We start from the raw sequence: 19,339 nt of genomic DNA, 5'->3' as shown, positions 1-19,339 counted from the left end.
CAAGGATGAATACATAGCTCAAAAGGGGGCAGTAGTGTTACTGGAAAGGGTTCCTGATCCAGACCCTAAGAGAGGGCTCCTGGATCTGGTGCAAGAAAGAATTTGGAGTGAGTCTACAAAGTAAAGTGAAAGTGACTTTATTAGATAAGTAAAGAAACAGAAGAATAGGCAGAGTAGTGGCATGGGCTGCTTGACTGATTATAGTTATGGTTATTTATTGATTGTAAGCTAAATGGGATGGATTATTAATGAGATTTTTGCAAAAGATGTGGGGAATTCTTTTCTTTTCCCAGATTCCTGAAGGAGGAGGGTTTTGATTCAAGCCTTAAAGATGAGAAGGTGTTGGCTTGAAATTGACCAAGAAATCTCACTGTAGGTAAAAGGACTTACCTGTGAGGATGTTGTATTTGAGAATTAAAGTCTCAGCTTCAGGTGAGACTTCAGGGTGGCTGTGACGGGAGATAAATTTAGAGACATAGACTAGAGCTACTTTCCAAAGAGCCTTGCTGCAATATAATTTAGTGGTTAGGAGTGGAGGTTTAGAGATCAGACAGAATTGGGTTCAAATCTCAGCTCTGGTACTTATCAGCCATGTGATAATAACTGATTTTTTAAAAATCCCATCTAAGCTTTAGTTTCCTTAACACAACGACTACCTGTTACCAGATGTCTATTGCTGCATAACAAATTATCCCAAAACGTAATAGCTTAAAGCAACACACAGCTCTTCAGCTTCTGAAGCTGAAGCTATAATTCTCAGTTTTGGTTGGTCTGGAATCCCACCAAAACTATAATTATAATCTAACCAAAACTATAATTCTCAGTTTTGGTGGGTCTGGAATCTGCACCTGGCTTAGCTGGGTCCTCTGCTTCAGGGTCTCTTGCAAAGCTGCAATCAAATGTCAGCCAGTGCTGAGATACCATCTCAAGACCCAACTGGGGAAGGATCCATTTCCAAGCTCACTGACATGGTTGTTGGCAGAATTCAGTTCCTTGCTGACTGTTGGCCAGAGGCTGCCGTCCTCAGTTCCTTGCTATGTGGGCCTCCCTGACATAACAGCTTGCTTCATCAAAATCAATGAGAGAGAAAGTCAGCTAACAAGGGAGAAGCCACAATCTTATTTAGCCTTCTTCTCATCACTCTTGCCACACTATGTTTGTTAGAAGTCACAAGGCCAGTCCACACTCCCGGGGCAGGGATTATACAGGGGAATGAACACCAGGAAATGGGGATCATTGGAGACCATCTCAGTGTCTGCTTGTCCCAAAGCTTGTAGCTTAGTACCACTAAATAAATGTTAGTTATTATTATTATGCTGAATCGAGAGATAAAGTAAAACTACAGAGGGCCAGTAGTTTTATATCAGGGAGTAACCTCAGATGATGTTGGGCAAGTCATCTGTCTTTGAACCTTCATTTCATCCTCAGTAAAATAAAAATACCTGACCCCAGAAAGAATGAGAAAATATATGTGCAAGCATAAATATATTTTTGGAACATCAAATATACAACTCTCCACTCTGAGGAAGCAAACTGCTTTGGGCCAGTTGTCCATTTTGTGTCTGCTCTATGAGTCTCACAGTCTGATGTCTTCACGTTTCTTAGCCTTTGGTCCAGTGGGCCCATAGGAATAAACACCTACAAAGAGCAGTGTGTCTTTGGAGAGTCCTTTAAGGCATTTCCAAGGATTTGCTTTTTGGTTTTTTTCTTTCTTTCGTTCTTTTTAAATATCTTTGCTTTTAAGGACCCCATGGGGGGCCTGGGAGAGAAAACAGACTATCTGGGAAATTTTAAGCTCTTGATAATAAAAATGGTAATAAAATCTCCTCCGGCTCCTGAGGCTTCGCAGAGGGGATGTTTATGGTGGATGGGGTTCCCCTTCTCCTGCGCAGCTGGTTTCGAGGTTGTGCGGTTTCCAGTACTGCGGAGCAGCTCAGGTTACCGCCTCCGTGGCCGCGGGGGAGGGCATCTCCGAAGGCGGCCGCAGCAATGGGCAAGAGATCAGGGTCTTCCCATCCCCGCGACTCGCCCCTTTCTGCCTGGTAACCAAACGGCATGCCTCATCCTTCTCCCCAAATGGAACGGATCACACACAGTCGTGTTTCATGGTCTTTTCTGCTGCGGTTTTCCCGGGGGAAGGTATTTCCAGAGGGTGGCCAAGTCTTTCCCAGCGGCCGGCCTTCGGGAGGGGGACAGAACTTAGGAGTCAGCCCTCTGCCTTCGTACAAAGGCTCGCTTCTCCTCAGGGCGTCTCTGGGTGGAGCGAAGCGGCCGAGGGGACCACGACAATGTCCTTTTGCTTCTCGGACCGATGGCCGGGCCTCCAGAGCCAGGAGCGCCCGGGACCCCAGGGCAGGGAGCAAAGCTCATATCGCAACCCCGCCACCCGCCCGCGCCCTGCCAGCCTGTTGGGGCCACAGCGCGCAGGCCAGCAGCCGCACTCGCCGCCGCGGGGTCCCCTTTGCGCTGAGCTCATCTCCTGCAACGCCGTTGCCCCAGACCTTGCGGGCCATTTGGTCCCGGGGGTGGGGCTCGTCGGGGCCGCTGGGCAGCCCGGATGAGAGGATGACCCGGGAGCTCCCTGGGGGCGGAGTGGAAGGAGCAGCTCCAGGCAGCCCTGGCCATGAGCTTTTACCCCGCCAGCCCCGCTGCTCCCGCGGCCGCTGCCTTAGAAAACTTAACGAGAACCAGATGTGGTGGCCACTGCCGAACTTTCTCAGAGCCGGTGATTGGTCCCTAGCCGAGGACCTCAGCCAATTAGCTTGCTGGGTGGGCCTAGAGTCCCGCCCCGCCCAGGCGCCCGTGGAGATCCAGGTTCGAGGCTGGCGCGGCGCGGAGAGTGGGCTGGAGGCCGGGGCGGGACGCGCTGTGTAGCGGGGAAGCGCACGGCCGAGCGAGCATGGAGGAGGACCGGGTGGCCGGGCGGCCGGCGCTGTCGTCGTTACCAGTGCTACTGCTGCTGCCGTTGCTAATGTCGCGGTCCGCGGCGCTGCACCCAGACGAGCTCTTCCCACACGGGGAGTCGTGGGGGGACCAGCTCCTGCAGGAAGGCGACGACGAAAGCTCAGCCGTGGTGAAGCTGGCGAATCCCCTGCACTTCTACGAAGCCCGATTCAGCAACCTCTACGTAAGTTCAGCCCCCTCCTGGCACTTTTCCCGCAGCTTCTTCCCTGGGGTCAGTCTCACGGAAACCCTGCCTCCAGAGGGGAGGAAACAGACCCCACGCCCGGAGCCCCCCAGCACTCTTGCGGTGGGACCCGGCCAGAGAGCGATGCAGCTGCCTGCCCCGCTGCTGTAGGGGAGCAAGAATGACCTGGAGGAGAGAGCAAGAATTGTTCGCAGCCACGTACGCGTCCCAGGCAGAAAAGGTGGCGTTGCTAGGGCGGCCAGCGGGCTTTGCAGTTAGGACCGCGAGACGGCTGTGCCCGTCTGCGGAGCTGGGGTGTTCCCTCCTCAGATCTGGAGGCTTCCTCTCCGGGCACATGGGGCTCCGGGGTTGTGAGAGGAGCGAGAAGGCTGTGCCCGTCTGCGGAGCTGGGGTGTTCCCTCCTCAGATCTGGAGGCTTCCTCTCCGGGCACATGGGGCTCCGGGGTTGTGAGAGGAGCGAGAAGATACGTGAACGAGTTTTAGGGCCCCTGGACCTACTGCACCGCGGAGCTGGGACAGTCGCAAAAGTTGCGCTTGTTTCCCTGAATCCAGACTCCCTAGCCGGTGCGGAAGGAGAGGCTTTTTGCCTAAGTCAGTTCCCTTCCCTCCCTGCGCGAAAGGGTAGCGTCCTTGGGCTTGAGCGACCGTCACCTTTTTGTCCCTCTCCTCTCCCAGGTGGGCACCAACGGCATCATCTCCACTCAGGACTTCCCCAGGGAAACACAGTATGTGGACTATGATTTCCCCACCGACTTCCCGGCCATCGCCCCTTTTCTGGCCGACATCGACACGAGCCACGGCAGAGGCCGAGTCCTGTACCGAGAGGACACTTCCCCCGCAGTGCTGGGCCTGGCCGCCCGCTATGTGCGCGCTGGCTTCCCGCGCTCTGCGCGCTTTACCCCCACCCACGCCTTCCTGGCCACCTGGAAGCAGGTGGGCGCTTACGAGGAGGTCAAGCGCGGGGCGCTGCCCTCGGGAGAGGTAAGTGACCAGGGATATTTGACTGCTGAGGAAATTGAAGGATGGGCTTGAATTCTGGGGCAGCAACCCAGGGACTGGCTCGGAGTTGTTTCTGAGCCAACTCTTGCGCTGAACCTGACGTTGGAGGCAGCAGGGCTGGAGTGGCTTGGAAGTGAGGAAAGATATTGTCTCTAGGCATCTTCTGAGGCCCTGGCAGGTGGTCACTCCATTGAGGAAAAAAATGCCTACCAGATATGAGAGCGGGAGTGCAGATGTGGGAGCCCCTTTGAACATAAGGCAATTTACTGTTTGGTTGCTTATTTTTAGAACCATCTCTAAGTATACAAGTATTTCTAATTATATGTTCATTGAAGGGGAAAAATCAGAAAATACAGATAATTTTAAAACAGAAAACAACCACTTATTTTCCCACCACTGATAAACATTTTTCTGCGTACATTTTCAGAGTTTTTTCTTCTGCATATCTTTATTGCTGTCTATTAACAATGATGAGTTTACACTGCACATACTGTTTTATAACTTGCTTTTTTCACAGAATAGTGTATTGTAAATATGTTTCAATGTCAATAAATGTATTTCTACATCATTTAGAATGATGCATACTACTGTATCCTGCTATTATCCTGTATAATACAGTGGGTTTACCACAGTATACTCAACCAGTATTGGGCCATTAAGGCTTTTTCTGGTTTTTCATTATTATAAATAATAGCGTGAATCACTTTTTAAAAAGCTAAATCTTTGCACATGTTCTTAGTTGACATTCCAGGAAGTGCAACTGGTAGGTCAGAGAGGATGCACTTTTGGTAAAGTTCTTGATAACTTCTGCCTAATTTCCTTCCAGGTACCAGTTCACATGTTTCTTAGTTTATAGGAGTCTGCTGTCAATGTGCTTTACAGTCTCTACCTGCAGAAAGTAAAAAAACCCAGGCTCCTGGTCTTTAGTCTTGTCATCAACATTTGAAGTCCTCCAAATGGATATGAGTGGGGCCAGGGTGGCTTGGTAAACGGTGAACTGCCTCATTCCTGAAGAAAGTAAGGGCTTCCTTCTATGGAATTAGATCTGAATCTAAAATGCCATACTCTAAGGGCTGAAACCATATGATTCATCTCAATTTTAACTTACAGAAATGCTTCTTCACTATAGAAGGAGGGTACATGCCCCCTGTAAGAGGTGAGGTTGCTTGCCCATGTCACTGATCTTTATCTTGTAAGGATGCTGTGACATATATCTTTTGTATGAGGACTCTTTATTTTTTAATTTTTGAGGGTACATAGTAGGTGTATATATTTTTGGGGTACATGGGATGCTTTGATACAGGCATGCAATATGTAATAATCACATCTTGGAGAATGGAGTATCCATCCCCCTAAGCATTTATCCTTTGTACTACACACAATCTAATTACACTCTTAGTTATTTAAAAATGTACAATTAAGTTATTATTGACTATAATAACCTGTTATCACAGGTTATAGTTACCCTGTTTTGCTATCAAATGGTAGGTCTTATTCATTCCTTCTATTTTTTTTTTTTTTTGGTACCCGTTAACTGTCTCCAACTTCCCCTGACCCCTACTGCCCTTCCCAGCCTCTGGTAACCATCCTGTTACTCTCTATGTTGCATAAGGACTCTTTAAATGCAAGGTTTTTGGAATTAAAACTTTTGTCTGGTCCTTTTCTGGGGTGGGGGAGGTTTAGGGTAGAAGAGATGTGTAAATTCCATCTCTCTTTTACTTTTCTAATTAAAAGCCACCTGCAGACATTACCGTGTGCTAGTTGGCTTCAGAATGTTTCATTAAGAAAGGAGGATTCTGTTTGGATAGGGGATGTTCTTTCCATTACCCACATTGAAGGTTCTTCCAATATTTTAAAGAGCTCTGGGACTTGAGTTCTTGTTTTAATAGTTCTTTGGAGATAGACTTTGGCAAACAGTAATCTAATTTGCTTGAAGGACTGAGTTCTATATGGTGTTCTTAAATTTTGACTTACTAACTTGATATTGCAAAGTTACTGGAAACTGGAAGATTCAAAGCAATGGCGTCTTTGCCATTAAAAACAATTGCAGTTGGTGCCCTTTTTCTCCATGGATATTCCTGTCGGGTGTGACCAGATGTTGCACCTGATATTGCAGGAATGTCAAGGTGTAATTGTATCTGAAAAAAAATGTGAACAAATAGTGTTTGTCAATTCAGTTAATCTGAGATTTCTTGAACCCTCATAGGTAGTTCACAGAGCAAAAAAGTTATGGTGTAGACCTTTGAAATACTTATCAATGGGAGACGTAGAGGACTAATGTTTAGCTGTGCTTTTTGTGGGGAAAGAGGAGTGTTTTGTTTTTGTCATTTTAGGGATGGGGTTAGAGACAGCCGAGTTATATAGATCTCTGTAGTGTGGGGAATGTTTTGTTTATCTGGAATTTAAGTCAGGTTGAAAGGGCTAAAAAGAATGGATATTGAGAATGAGGTAGCAAGAGAGATTGTTCTGGGCTAGAACATGACCCGGGAGAAGGTTGAGAGAGCAACCTATTAGCAAAGGGGCCAGAGAAATGGATGAAGGAGTCACAGGCAGTAACATAAGACAGATGAGTGGAAGGTTGCCCGCTATGGTTGAATATTTGTCCCCTCTGAAAATCATGTTGAAACTTAATCCTCAATGTGACAATATTGAGACGTGGGGCCTTTGAAAGGTGACTGGGTCATGAGGGCTCTGCCCTCATGAATGGATTAATTTATTCATTCATGGATTACTGGATTATCATGGAGTGGGACTGGTTGCTTTATAAGAAGAGGAATTGAGACCTGAGCTAGCACATTAGCACACTCAGCTTTGTTGCCATGTGATACTGTAAGTAACCTGGCACTCTGCAGTCACCACTAGCCAGAAGGCCCTCACCAGATGTGACCTCTCAACTTTGGACTTCTCAGCCTCCATAATTGTAAGAAATAAATTCATTTTCTTTGTAAATTACCCAATTTCAAATATTTTTGTTGCCCAATGGAGGCCTCCATGTGGGTGGGGACTGAGACATGTTGACTTGGTTCAAAGGTTGATAGTCATTGATGAAGGTGGTTGGATTTCACAGAGAAAATGAGAGGTAAAAGTAGGACTTGATTGTAGCTTTTTGACTTCTGGAGACAAGGTTTAGAAGAGGGGTGGTCTACAGCCTATCCAAGAGGGTTCAGCCTGAGTCTGAGATATCACTATGAAGATGAAGAGAATAGAGACATATATGGAAATTGGTTAATGCTGAACCATATATGGAAATTAGAAATGCTGACGTTTTGCTGAAGAGTATCAGGAAGGATATAGTATTAGGGATGTGATAGCACTCAGCATTTGTCTTTGAATTTTTGGCAGGATCTGTAGGATTTAGTGCAGTAAAATAAATGGGGGACAGTCCTGCATGTGACAGTGTCCTACAGGCAGTGGGAGATGAAGAACTACACTAAGGAATGGAGGTTAGTGTTCACAGCAAACACTGGAGGCCAGACCCAATGATCCTACAGCTCTAGAGGACATGTGGTCCTGAGGAAGATGACAAAGAGAACTTTGTGACCCCATAAGAGTCACCCTAATTCTTCATTTTCATTTTCATTTTGATAAGCCTCTATAGGCAAGCCCCTTGAAGAAAAGGATGTCACTATTCTGATTTTTGGCCAGATAGCTGCAGTTAATTAAATGAATTGCAAAAATTAGAAACTCTTAGAGGGGTGTATGTTGCATGCATCAGCCTGGCTCTGATGAGTGTCACTTCAACATTGATTGGGATGTCCTATACCTGGGAGGGAGAGTCAGGCTCTGGTTTCTGCAGAGGGCTCTGGCTTTTCTCTCTTTCTGATAACAGGGCCTGCAGCCACTCACCCTGATCCTCTCTGTGCTGCTCCTCTCCCCGTGGAGGCCCCTCTCTCCTCTCTGGGATCCTGGGGGAGCTGGGAACCAGTGACTCGTTTGTCGGATTTGGCAGCCCATCTGAGGGCTTCTCTTTGGAGACAGAGCCTGTGCGGCTCTTGCAAAGGCTTGTATCTAGGAATGTGAGGACCTTTCCTGTTTGGAAGCCAGTCAAGGAGTTTTTTGAGAGGGGGAGCTCTTCAAGACTTCATGAAGTGGGCTCTTTAGCAATTAGATGTAGAATTTTGTAGAACTGACTGAGAACTTTACAAGTGATCATTTAGTGTGTGGGTGGCTTTTAAACAGCCAAACTCTTTTGGCGTGTACTTTGGGATCATAAATTCTACTTAAAAGGAAGTTGTTTCCTTCCTCTGATATTTGCCTATTTTGGTGGAGACAAAGAAATTAAATACTTGCCTACCCATAATGAGTGCTCATCTCAAGGACAGTATATAGAAGATGTTGAATAAATTTTAATTGAAATGAATTTGTTGGCTGGTTGGCTGAATGCATGAATAAAATAAAGTGCTAAATGCCCAGAGTTCACAGCAAAAAGTCAGACTCTCCTCTTCACAGCTCTGTTTACTACTCTCTTCGCCCCTTCCCCATCCCCTTCAATTCTTCACAGTCTCTACAACCTCCTTATCTTATGGAATTTCTCTAAATTTAGAACCAGGATTCTCTCCTATCTCACATTTATTATGGCAGATCCATGCCAGGAGCTTTGAAAGCTTAGCTTTTTGAAATGGGGTTTTTTCTCCTTCCTCTAGTACTTTCCTTTCTCTAGTTGATTTTTCTTTATTCTGACTAATGTACAACTCTGAAGTTATTGAGTCCACATTAGTTGATTATGTAGACTATCTTATGGATAGACATGAGGCAGAACAGCCTTTGTTTATATTTGGCAGTAGTTGTGGCTTCCTAGCATTGAGAAGCTCTAAAAATGTTTCTTGCTTTTTGTTTTTGGAAAAGTCAAGCTTTGCTGATGAACAATCAACAACTGGAACAATAACAAATAAACTAGGCACCTGTTACTTTGTGAATTGAATGAATGAAAGAAGCAAAGCAAGATGTTGTTTTTTCTGGGTTAGAGAACTAAAAGAACTGCTGATTGTATTTTATTTTCCCTTGAAAAGTGTGTTACATCTACGTTTCTTTAAGGATAAAGGTTTTAGCAAACCTTTGAGGTTTGCTAAATTTGAGGTTTTAGCAAAACCTCAAAACCCTACTTTGAAATTAAACATTGAAAGGAAAAATTAACATTAGAAAAGAGCTAGAACAACTGTGGGAGTAGACTTAGAACAAAGGGAAGAGCCCATTCCTTCCTTGCTGTTTCCTTCAGTGAAATGTGATGTTCTTCTCTGTGCCGGAGTTTGTCTGTCGAGCAGAATGGAGAGGTAATGATACTTACCAGTAAATAATATTTCTAAGAGTCACATTATTTGTGAAGTAAATTGTGTTTTAAAAATACCTTCCGAGTTCCTTACTAAATTGTAAAAGTAGTGTGATTTAGTGAGAGAGAGACAGTTTCAGAGGCCTAAACATAACAGCTTGTTGAGAATCAAGCACTGTTAACAGATCTTTAGGAGGAGCGGTCGCTGAGTGAAGGTAAAGGCAAAAATCTCATCTTGTTGAAAATATGAGGGTAAACAAAATGTTAAGGAGTGATCCTATAAGGACCTGGGTGTTGAATTGGCAGCTGATTCAGGCTCTTGGTCCCTCTCTGGTCTGTGTTGGCTCCTGCAGTGTTTATAACATTCACTGGCTGCCTCTGTGACACCTCCCAACCTCCACCCTGAGGTCCTGGACACACACCCCAGCTCTGTGGCCTCTACCACCTTCTCCAGTGACTGTCCTACCATTCCAGCCATGGCTGTTTCCCAGTCCTACACTGTGAGACTCTCCTGGGCAAAGTCTGTCTTTTGCTCCTTCACATCCTCAGCATCAAGCATAACGTCTGGTGCTTAAGTAGACACTTGGCTGTTTGAATTAGTGTATGAATGAATAAATGAATGGTGTTTACAAACATATAAACAACTAACCAAGCATAATGAGGTGAATGCTCACTAGAGATGCCCATAAAGGTGTTACAGAGGTTCAGAGAACAGAAATTATTCTATAGGGAATCACAAACACCTCTGAGTGGCAGCATTTGAAGGTTAGGAGGCTTTCTAGGCACAGGGAACCATGAACAAAGTGTAGAAGCATCCAAGGACATGGTACAAATGGGGACTATTAAATAGTCTGACAAAGATGCAGTGGAACTGAGCCTGGGAGGGACGTATGCAGCCAGGTTACAACTCACCTTGAATGGCATGTTGAGGAGGGGTTAGGATGTCCTAGGGTGTGGGCTCTAGAGCTGGCTGGCCCACCACCACATACTTGCCACCTGACCTGAGGAAGACCTGTTAGCCCCTGTGTCTTTTTCTCATCTGTGAAATGAGGATAACCCTGATGCTCGTATGAAAGGGTAGATGGAAGAGGAAAGAGAGTGAGGCTGTGAGACAGTAAGGAGGCCTTTTGACCAACTAGTGCCTAACACAGTGCCTGCCCATAGTGGTCATTTAATAAATGGATGAATGAATGAATGAATGATGCAAATGAGAGATGCTGAGTGCCTAGGGTTATAAAGTAGGGCAGTGACTGCAGGATGGACAAGTTAATTTTGCTGATTGTTCTTAGCTCTGAAAGAGTTTAGATGAGAGAAGTTTGAAACCTTACAAAGTATATATTTTTTAACCTGTGTTTTACCAATGCGTATTTCAACTATTAACCTAATTGACAAATGGTATTTGCAATAATAAATAATATTGCTTATGAAATTATATTGTTAACTTGAAGAGGAAATTTTAAACAATGTTATGTTTAAAAACAATTTGGAGGAATCCTGAAAAAGGGGAAAATTCTTTGCACTTTATGATGCTTTGCTTGCATTCTGTTTCTTTCTTCTTTTGTTTTTTACAGGATGTTTCTCTCTCTCTCTCTTTTTTTTCCTCACAGCTGAACACTTTCCAGGCAGTTTTGGCATCTGACGGGTCTGATAGCTACGCCCTCTTTCTTTATCCTGCCAACGGCCTGCAGTTCCTTGGAACCCGCCCCAAAGAGTCTTACAATGTCCAGCTTCAGCTTCCAGCTCGGGTGGGCTTCTGCCGAGGGGAGGCTGATGATCTGAAGTCAGAAGGACCATATTTCAGCTTGACTAGCACTGAACAGTCTGTGAAAAATCTCTATCAGTAAGTAACATTGAGCTGAAGCCCTTTCCTATTTGAATATAAGGACTTTTAGGAAGTACCTGAACACAAGTGACCATAGGACCATTAAATAATATATTGGTGGCTTCTAAGTAAGGCATCAAGTCAAAACCAAGTAACTAGATTAAACCCTGGAAGGATCAAGTTCACCAAAACATAAAAGGTCCTTTATTTTGCCTGCTCTATTGGGTATAGATACTGGAAACAGAACAGTATGTGTGTATGTTTGTAGAGCCACTGAGGCTTGCTATGAAAAACATTGCTCTTGGAACCACATAAAAATATCCAGTCATAAACTGTCCAATTTGAGGTTTTCCAGATTAATCATTTCACAGGAGGAAACATTGTGATTTAGTCTTTTGGACAGATACTGTTAAACATTAAATTGAGTAATGTAATTTGCAGGAAAAATAACTAAGATTTATAGATTTCCAGAAGTCTGAGGATGTCTCTCTGGCTTCATTACCTAAAGTGAATTGAACCCATTCCTTAGACTCATCAGTATCTGCTCATAATGGGCATTTAATAAATAGATGGATGAATGAATGAATGATTCAGAGGGCTTACTTAGCTAGTGCAAGAATAAGCTCTTCTGCATTTTGCCAGTACAGATAGTGCCAGTAGGATATTTATTGACTTCAGGGTTTTATGGGGGACGTGTGAGGGGGGGTAGGGGTGCCCTTGCTTTTGTTCATTTCCTGAATACAGAAGCCAGACAGAATACATTGGTCACTTCCTGGCCGCCTTTAACTGCTTCTTGGCTTCATTAAATCAATCCTGGGTAGGTGTAGAAACACTTTACACTTTTAGCATGCCATCTACTCTGCTCGGCTACCAGAAAGAGACCACTATAGCCAGGTTTGCTTACTCAGAGCTGACATTTATTGAAAACTTACTATTTGCCAAGCATCATGCTAAACACTTTCCAGATGTTATCTTAATTAAAACTCACAAGAATTGTAGGTTAGTACTACTATTTTCCCAATTTTACAGAGGAGCTTAGGGAAGTTAAATAAATTGCCTATGATCTCAAAGTTAAGTGGCAAAGCCAAAATCCAAAATCCAGTCTCGAGCACTGAACTACTTATTTTATCTTATGCTGAGTCCTTGTTTCCTTTCCCATCCTTATGATCCACATTGGGCATCTTTAGGGCTCCATCTAGGCTGCCGCTTAGTCTGGACTCTGGAGCAAACTCAGTTTCTTACTCTACCTCCTCTGGTTCCACCCTCCTCTTCTACTTGGGAGCTCATAGATTTATTATTCCATAGATTTAGTATTACAGAGAGGTCACAATGGCCAAGCACATGGAATACAAAGATTTCTAAGACACTGGTCCTGCACATCACAGCTTGTACCCTATTAGGGTTGATAGACAAATAGATCAACAATTACAGAGCCCTGAGTAAGTGCTGGCATCTACACAGGAGACAGGAGACAGTGGGGCCAAAAGACCTGTGGGAAAAAGCAGTTGTGTTCCCTGAGCAGAGCCATAAAGGTCTCTTAGAACTAACACCCACAGTCACGTGTGACACACAAACACACAGACAGCATTTCCACTTACCCCCTTTCATGCCTTCCCTCATTTTTATCTTTGATACTTCCCAGAAATCTCTGAATTGCTTGGCGAAAGCAGAGTAAGATATGGGGCCAAATGACTCACATATTTTTCTTTAGTGTAATCCATGCTTAATACAAATAATAAAGTACAAGCAATGTAGAATAATGTGAAATAAAAGTAAAAGTTACCCATGATCACTACTTCAAGTGATAACAAGTGTTAATGGTCCCTCTGGAATTTAGGTATATACAAAACTTTTAAAACCAAAATGGTTCTTTTGGTATATAAGTGGTGTTTTCACATTAATCACTTCGTATAGGGGTCTTTTAGTCAGACGTCTGTCTATATCACCATTTTAAGGCTACAAAACGTTATGTCATATGTGTATAAAGACAGCTTATTAATGAACATTTCATGTATTTCTGATTTTTCTTGTTATAAATATCATTGCAGTAAACAGCATAATAAACATTGCTCGCATTCTCATTTCTCCCTAAAATAAATTCTTAAAAGTGGAATTGCTGAGAAAGGGTATATGATTTAGAAGTTGTACATTTCAGATTGTCAAAGTTACTGGTCTTTTCCTTTCTGAGTTTGGATCTTGGTGTTATTCTTAGGAAGAACTTCTGTACATCAAATTTATAGAAATGTCCTTCAATATAATCTTCTATTTTACTTTTCATTATTTAAATTTTCAAAAATATACAGAAAAGTGGAGAGAATAACTAAATGAACACCCAAATGCCCATCACCTAGATTTATACATTGCAAACATTTTGCCATATTCATTTTTTTGTTTGTTTACATTTTTTTTCTTTTTTTTTTTTGAGATGGAGTTTCGCTCTTGTCACCCAGGCTGGAGTGTAGTGGTGTGATCTTGTGCTCATTGCAACCTCCGCCTCCTGGGTTCAAGCAATTCTCCTGCCTCAGCCTCCCAGTAGCTGGGATTACAGGTGCCCACCACCACACCCGGCTAATTTTTGTATTTTTAGTAGAGACTGGGTTTCATCATGTTGGCCAGGCTGGTCTAAAACTCCTGACCTCAGGTGATCCACCTGCCTCAGCCTCCCAAAGTGCAGGGATTACGGGTGTAAGCCACCACACCCAGCCTGTTTAAATGTTTTAAAGTAAGTCACAAACATCATGCCAGTTCATTGCTAAATGCCTTAGTATGCATCTCTCAAGGGTAAAGTTAGGCTGGGCAAGGTGGTTCTAATCCCAGCGCTTTGGGAGGCCAAGGTGGGAGGATTGCTTGAGCTCAGGCATTCAAGGCCAGCCTGGGCAATAGAGCGAGACCTAATCTCTACTAAAAATTTAAAAAATTAGCTGGGCATGGTGGTGTGCACCCGTAGACCCAGCTACTTGGGAGGCTGAAGTGGGAGGATCACTTGAGCCCAGGGGGTTGAGGCTACAGTGAGCCATGATCACACCACTATGCTCCAGCCTGGGTGACAGAGGGAGACCCTACCTCTAAATAAATAAGTAATTAAGAGTAAAGTTATTTTCCTAGTCAATTGTTTTCTTCCTCAAATTTGTCTCACAACTGTGAGCTCAAAGGTCATAAATTATATAGTTCATAATGTTTGTCATACTCTTCCTCTGCAAATTTAAATATGAATTCACACGTGTATATTTTGAAATCATACTTTTCTATCTTCTGGAAGACAAGACAGTAGTTAATAAGTATTTATGATGTTTAGGGCCAGTGATAGGCATTTTATTTATTTTTTTGAGATGGAGTCTCGTTCTGTCATCCAGGCTGGAGTGCAGTGGCATGACCTTGGTTCACTGCAACCTCTGCCTCCTTGGTTCAAGCTTTTCTTCTGCCTTAGCCTCCCGAGTAGCTGGGATTACAGGCACACACCATCACACCTGGCTATGTTTTTTGTATTTCTAGTAGAGATGGGGTTTCACCATGTTGGCCAGGCTGGTCTTGAACTCCTAACCTCAGGTGATCCGCCCACTTTGATTTCCCAAAGTGCTGGGATTTCAGGCATGAACCACCGTACCTGGTCAGTGCGAGGCATTTTAATGTGATTTTCTCACTTAATTCTCCTAACAACCCAGGGAGGAAGGCATTGTCATCCCATTTTGTAACCCAATTTTCCTTTCTAGAAGTAAATTAAGTTCTTTCTATTACTAAGCTTTCCAAATGACCTTGGATTTTAAAATAAACTCAAATTGGTTACTTTTCCATCATGCATAATGACAAAACCCAGGATAGTGATTTATATATCATTAGAAGGTTATTTTATTTAGCTTTTATTGGCCATAATCTGTATTTTTCCACTGTTTGAAGATTTTATAGTTTCTGTTTCTAACTTCAAGAAGAAATTTCATAGTTGCACCACCTCTAATGTGATAATAAACTCAATATCCTCAGAACTTCAGGATTTTCTCTTATTTGCTTGCCAATAAACACCAACATTAATTCTTATGAACTTAACAAGTATGTATAGCATATTGCACACAAAATCAGTTTTTCTTTCTATGCTTCTTTCCCTAAATTTACCACAACAGTAACCACAGCATATACATATACGTACACGCATACACACACACAAACACACACACAAGAGAAAGACATTTTCAAATTGTACTGAAAAATATTGTTACTATAGAAATCCACATGAACATGATGAGTACCCACCCACATGAAGGAAGATCTTTTGTTCTTATACAATTCAGTGAAGTTTTTATTATCTTATTAGGCATTGACTCTTATTCCTCATTGACTGACTTTTGAGGAAATTCCATTGCTTGGGAGAATGTGAGCATAGTGTTTTGTACAAATATCTGAGGAGCATACAAACTGGCATATTCAACCTAGCCAGACTCTTGTTCACTCAAGTTTTCCCATATTTTTAGAAATCATACATAGTTGTTCTCTTTAGGGTATATCATCGACTCTAAAATAATGGGTTATTGGGATATTTGGAAACTCAATGGAGTTCATGTTCTTTTCTCATGGAGAAAACGAGAGAGCTGTTTCCAGAAGTCTTTAAAAGACCTCTAAGCTACTTTGTTATTTGCTCCTTAACTTTTTCAGTGCAAAAACAAATTTTTTGGGTTTTGGCATTTGTATTTATTTGAATTTTTTTACATTGACTCACCATTCTTTGTGGATTAGGGAATTGATCAGTTCAAGTGAATAAACAATGAAATGTCTTTAATATTCTGTAGAGTAATGATAATTCAGATGCTTATTGACTGCAGTGTGTGGTATGGTTTTCTGTCATAATATAACATAGATGTGTAGAGCATGGGTGTGTAGAGCATGGGCTTTGGTGTTAACTGAATTCGGATCCAATTGTTTGTTATGTGACCTTCAGAAGATTAGTTAGCCTTTTAAAGCCTATTTTCTCCTCTATAAAATTGAATATGATCACCTCTAACTTGCAGATTGTATTGAAGAATGTGAAAAACTTGGCACAGGAAAGGGGCATCACCAACTCCTGAAAGTATGTAGTAGTCATTTGGATGTCAGTATTTGGTAGAGTTTTAAGCATACATTTTTTAAATGTGTTATGTTTCCAGACAAGTAGAGGAAGGATGAAACATTCCTACATTCCTTGTTTATTTTCAAATAGCCAGATTTTAGATAAACCATTTGGATTGTGGAGCAGATTGATAATTTGATGATCTGGTTCTGTGGCATACAGCTTTGAAACATAATGTTAAATAAAAGGTAGTTCACATCAAAAGTCCAGTATGATCCCTTTAGTTACCATGTAAGTCTGCTTTTATTTGGTTTTACATACCAGTGAAAACTGAACGTGATTTTAATAGCCTTTCAGGTTTTTTGTTTTTTTGAGACAGGGTCTCACTCTTCCACACAGGCTGGGGTGCAGTGGTTGCAACCAAAGCCCACTGTAACCTGGAACTGCTGGGCTCAAGTGACCCTCCTGCCTCAGCCTACTGAGTAGCTGGAAGCACAGGTGTGTGGCACCATGCCTGGCTAATTTTTTTTAGAAAAGTGTTTTGTAGAGGCAGGGTCTTACTATGTTGCCTAGACTGGTCTCAATCTCCTGGGCTTAAGTCATCCTCCTACTTTGGCCTTGCAAAGTGCTGGGATTATAAGTGTGAGCCACCATGCCCAGCTGTCTTTGTGTTTTAAAATAAGTTGTTCGCCTTCTAGGAAGGTGGGTGAATGGACACTTTTGTTACATTTGTTACAATGACTGTTTCCTTTTTATTTAGACTAAGCAACCTGGGGATCCCTGGAGTGTGGGCTTTCCATATCGGCAGCACTTCCCTGTTGGACAATGTCAGGCCAGCTGCAGTTGGAGACCTTTCCGCTGCCCACTCTTCTGTTCCCCTGGGACGTTCCTTCAGCCATGCTACAGCCCTGGAAAGTGACTATAATGAGGACAATTTGGATTACTACGATGTGAATGAGGAGGAAGCTGAATACCTTCCGGGTGAACTAGAGGAGGCATTGAATGGCCACAGCAGCATTGATGTTTCCTTCCAGTCCAAAGTGGATACAAAGCCTTTAGAGGGTAGGATCTCCCCTCCAGATTCTGATCTGTCCTCCCCCTTGCATCCAACACCTACTTATTGGCCATTCTATCCTGAAACAGAATCTTCCACCTTGGATCCTCACACCAAAGAAGGAACATCTTTGGGAGAGGTAGAAGGCCCAAATTTAAAAGGCCAAGTTGAGCCCTGGGACGAGAGAGGCACCAGAAGCCCAGCTCCACCAGAGGTAGACAGAGATTCACTGGCTCCTTCCTGGGAAACCCCACCACCTTATCCCGAAAACGGAAGCATCCAGCCCTACCCAGATGGAGGACCAGTGCCTTCGGAAATGGATGTTCCCCCAGCTCATCCTGAAGAAGAAATTGTTCTTCGAAATTACCCTGCTTCAGGTCACACTACACCCCTAAGTCGAGGGACGTATGAGGTGGGACTGGAAGACAACATAGGTTCCAACACCGAGGGTGAGTGCATTAGAAAACTGGGTGCTGAGGTTTCATCTTAACCATGCTGGTTTTGCATAGAGTTGTGATTTTTCTCTTAAGTGGGTAGGTGAAAAGTTTAGCAAAAAGAAGATTGGATCTAATTTTTAATCCATGTGTTTCAAGAGATAGAGTAAATTTCCTTTGCCAAATAAATCTTGGCAGGCAGATTCTGTTTGGAATCTCTTGATCATTAATAATGTTTTTTTAAAAATATGGGCCTCATGAAGTGAGTGGCGGAAAACTGGGTTTGTTATGCCAGCTACGCTCTCAAGTGTAATGAACTATTTCAGTTTGAAAGTTCAGCAAAGGTAAAACATTTTGCGGCTTCATACACATTCCAGTGATGGACGGGTTTGTGCTTTTTAAAATGGTGAGTTGTGCTGGCTCAGGTGAACATGCCAGATTCATACTCTGTTGTGGGACAAGCCTAGCGCTTCCCTTGGTTGGGGAGATATGCTTGTGATGTGTGGGAGAGGAGAAGACACAGGGAAAGAAAATGACTAAACACCTGTGTCTGTTGTCATTTCTGGTTCATGGCTATGCAGCTGTGGCATGAACCTCCCTGGAGCCTTGTCCTCATTTCAGGACTCACTGATCGGACCGAGAGGCGAGGAGGGAGATGCCGAAAGCAGGCGGTGGTTAATTATCACAGACACGGGGCCTATGTCAGTCTTCTAGTCCTCGTTGAGACTTGTCATGCCAGCTGTTTCTTCCCCATCAGGCATGGAAAGATGTGAATGGGAAACTGACTCCAGATTGTTTGTTCCAGGGACTGCTCATCGGAACTCTGATAGGAAGAAAGAGGTCAGAGGTGACTGCTTTGTTCTGAATCTCCATGTTTTTCCACCTTTTCTGTTTCCTGTCACTGTTGTGGCAGAAACATGGCTGACCTAGCAGAGAGGGCCTTCTGGGTTCTGCTCTGGTATTATCTGCAGGATATTGCATGGAGAGGTACTAATTTCAGGAGGGAAGAAAATATTTTCTGACTAATATGGCATTGTGTAAGGATTCGAGGGAGTACATTGGTGTCGGCTTCGAGTTTGAATCCTGGCTGCCAAGCTTGCTGGGTGACCTGAAGTAACTTATGTAACCCATAAGCCTCTGATTTCTCAGGAATTACTTGGGAGGATTCAATGAGACAGCGTATGTGAAGTTCTTGGCTTCGTGTCTGCACTCACTGGTTCTTAATAAATAGTGGCTGCTGTTACTAATTTTAGAAGATTTAAAACAGTGGGAATGGGGTGGAGGATGGGTAGAGAATGAAGAATGTGCTTATTAAAGAGTTTCGCATTAATTTGTGCCTAAGGGACCACGTTTCCATGAAGTTGAAGATATAAATTTTATTGGAAGTCTTTAGAACCTTCAGATCCTTCTGAGAATCTCCAGAATTTGCAGTATGAGTTTCCTCTAAATACATTTTAAGGCCAAGTATCAAAGATTTTCACAAAGGGATTTGAGGTAAAGATGCATTCCTGAATGGCCTTCTCATTTGTGGGTCGTGATTTCCTTCCCTGGGAAGAGCGTGGGAATATTAAAAAGCAGATC

General features: G+C 43.4%; 1 protein-coding gene across 2 annotated transcripts in view; it reads left to right on the top strand.

Annotated features, from left to right (window-relative positions):
* The first annotated feature begins 2,099 nt into the window (after window positions 1-2,099).
* The window catches only part of NID2 (nidogen 2), a 70,421-nt gene continuing 53,181 nt past the window's right edge, over window positions 2,100-19,339 (top strand). The window contains exons 1-5 of one of the 2 annotated variants that reach the window (XM_002824740.6): window positions 2,100-3,127; window positions 3,824-4,129; window positions 11,021-11,253; window positions 17,031-17,332; window positions 17,414-17,773. In XM_002824740.6, coding sequence (XP_002824786.4) covers window positions 2,900-3,127; window positions 3,824-4,129; window positions 11,021-11,253; window positions 17,031-17,332; window positions 17,414-17,773 — 1,429 coding nt within the window. In that variant the 5' untranslated portion in view covers window positions 2,100-2,899. Of the gene's footprint in view, window positions 3,128-3,823; window positions 4,130-11,020; window positions 11,254-17,030; window positions 17,774-19,339 lie in introns of both variants that reach the window. The other variant, XM_063715844.1, reaches the window with a different exon arrangement.

Source organism: Pongo abelii, chromosome 15 (genome assembly GCF_028885655.2).
Source record: "Pongo abelii isolate AG06213 chromosome 15, NHGRI_mPonAbe1-v2.0_pri, whole genome shotgun sequence".
In the NCBI taxonomy this organism is placed as follows: Eukaryota; Metazoa; Chordata; class Mammalia; order Primates; family Hominidae; genus Pongo; species Pongo abelii.
This window is presented reverse-complemented; position numbering and strand designations above follow the sequence as displayed.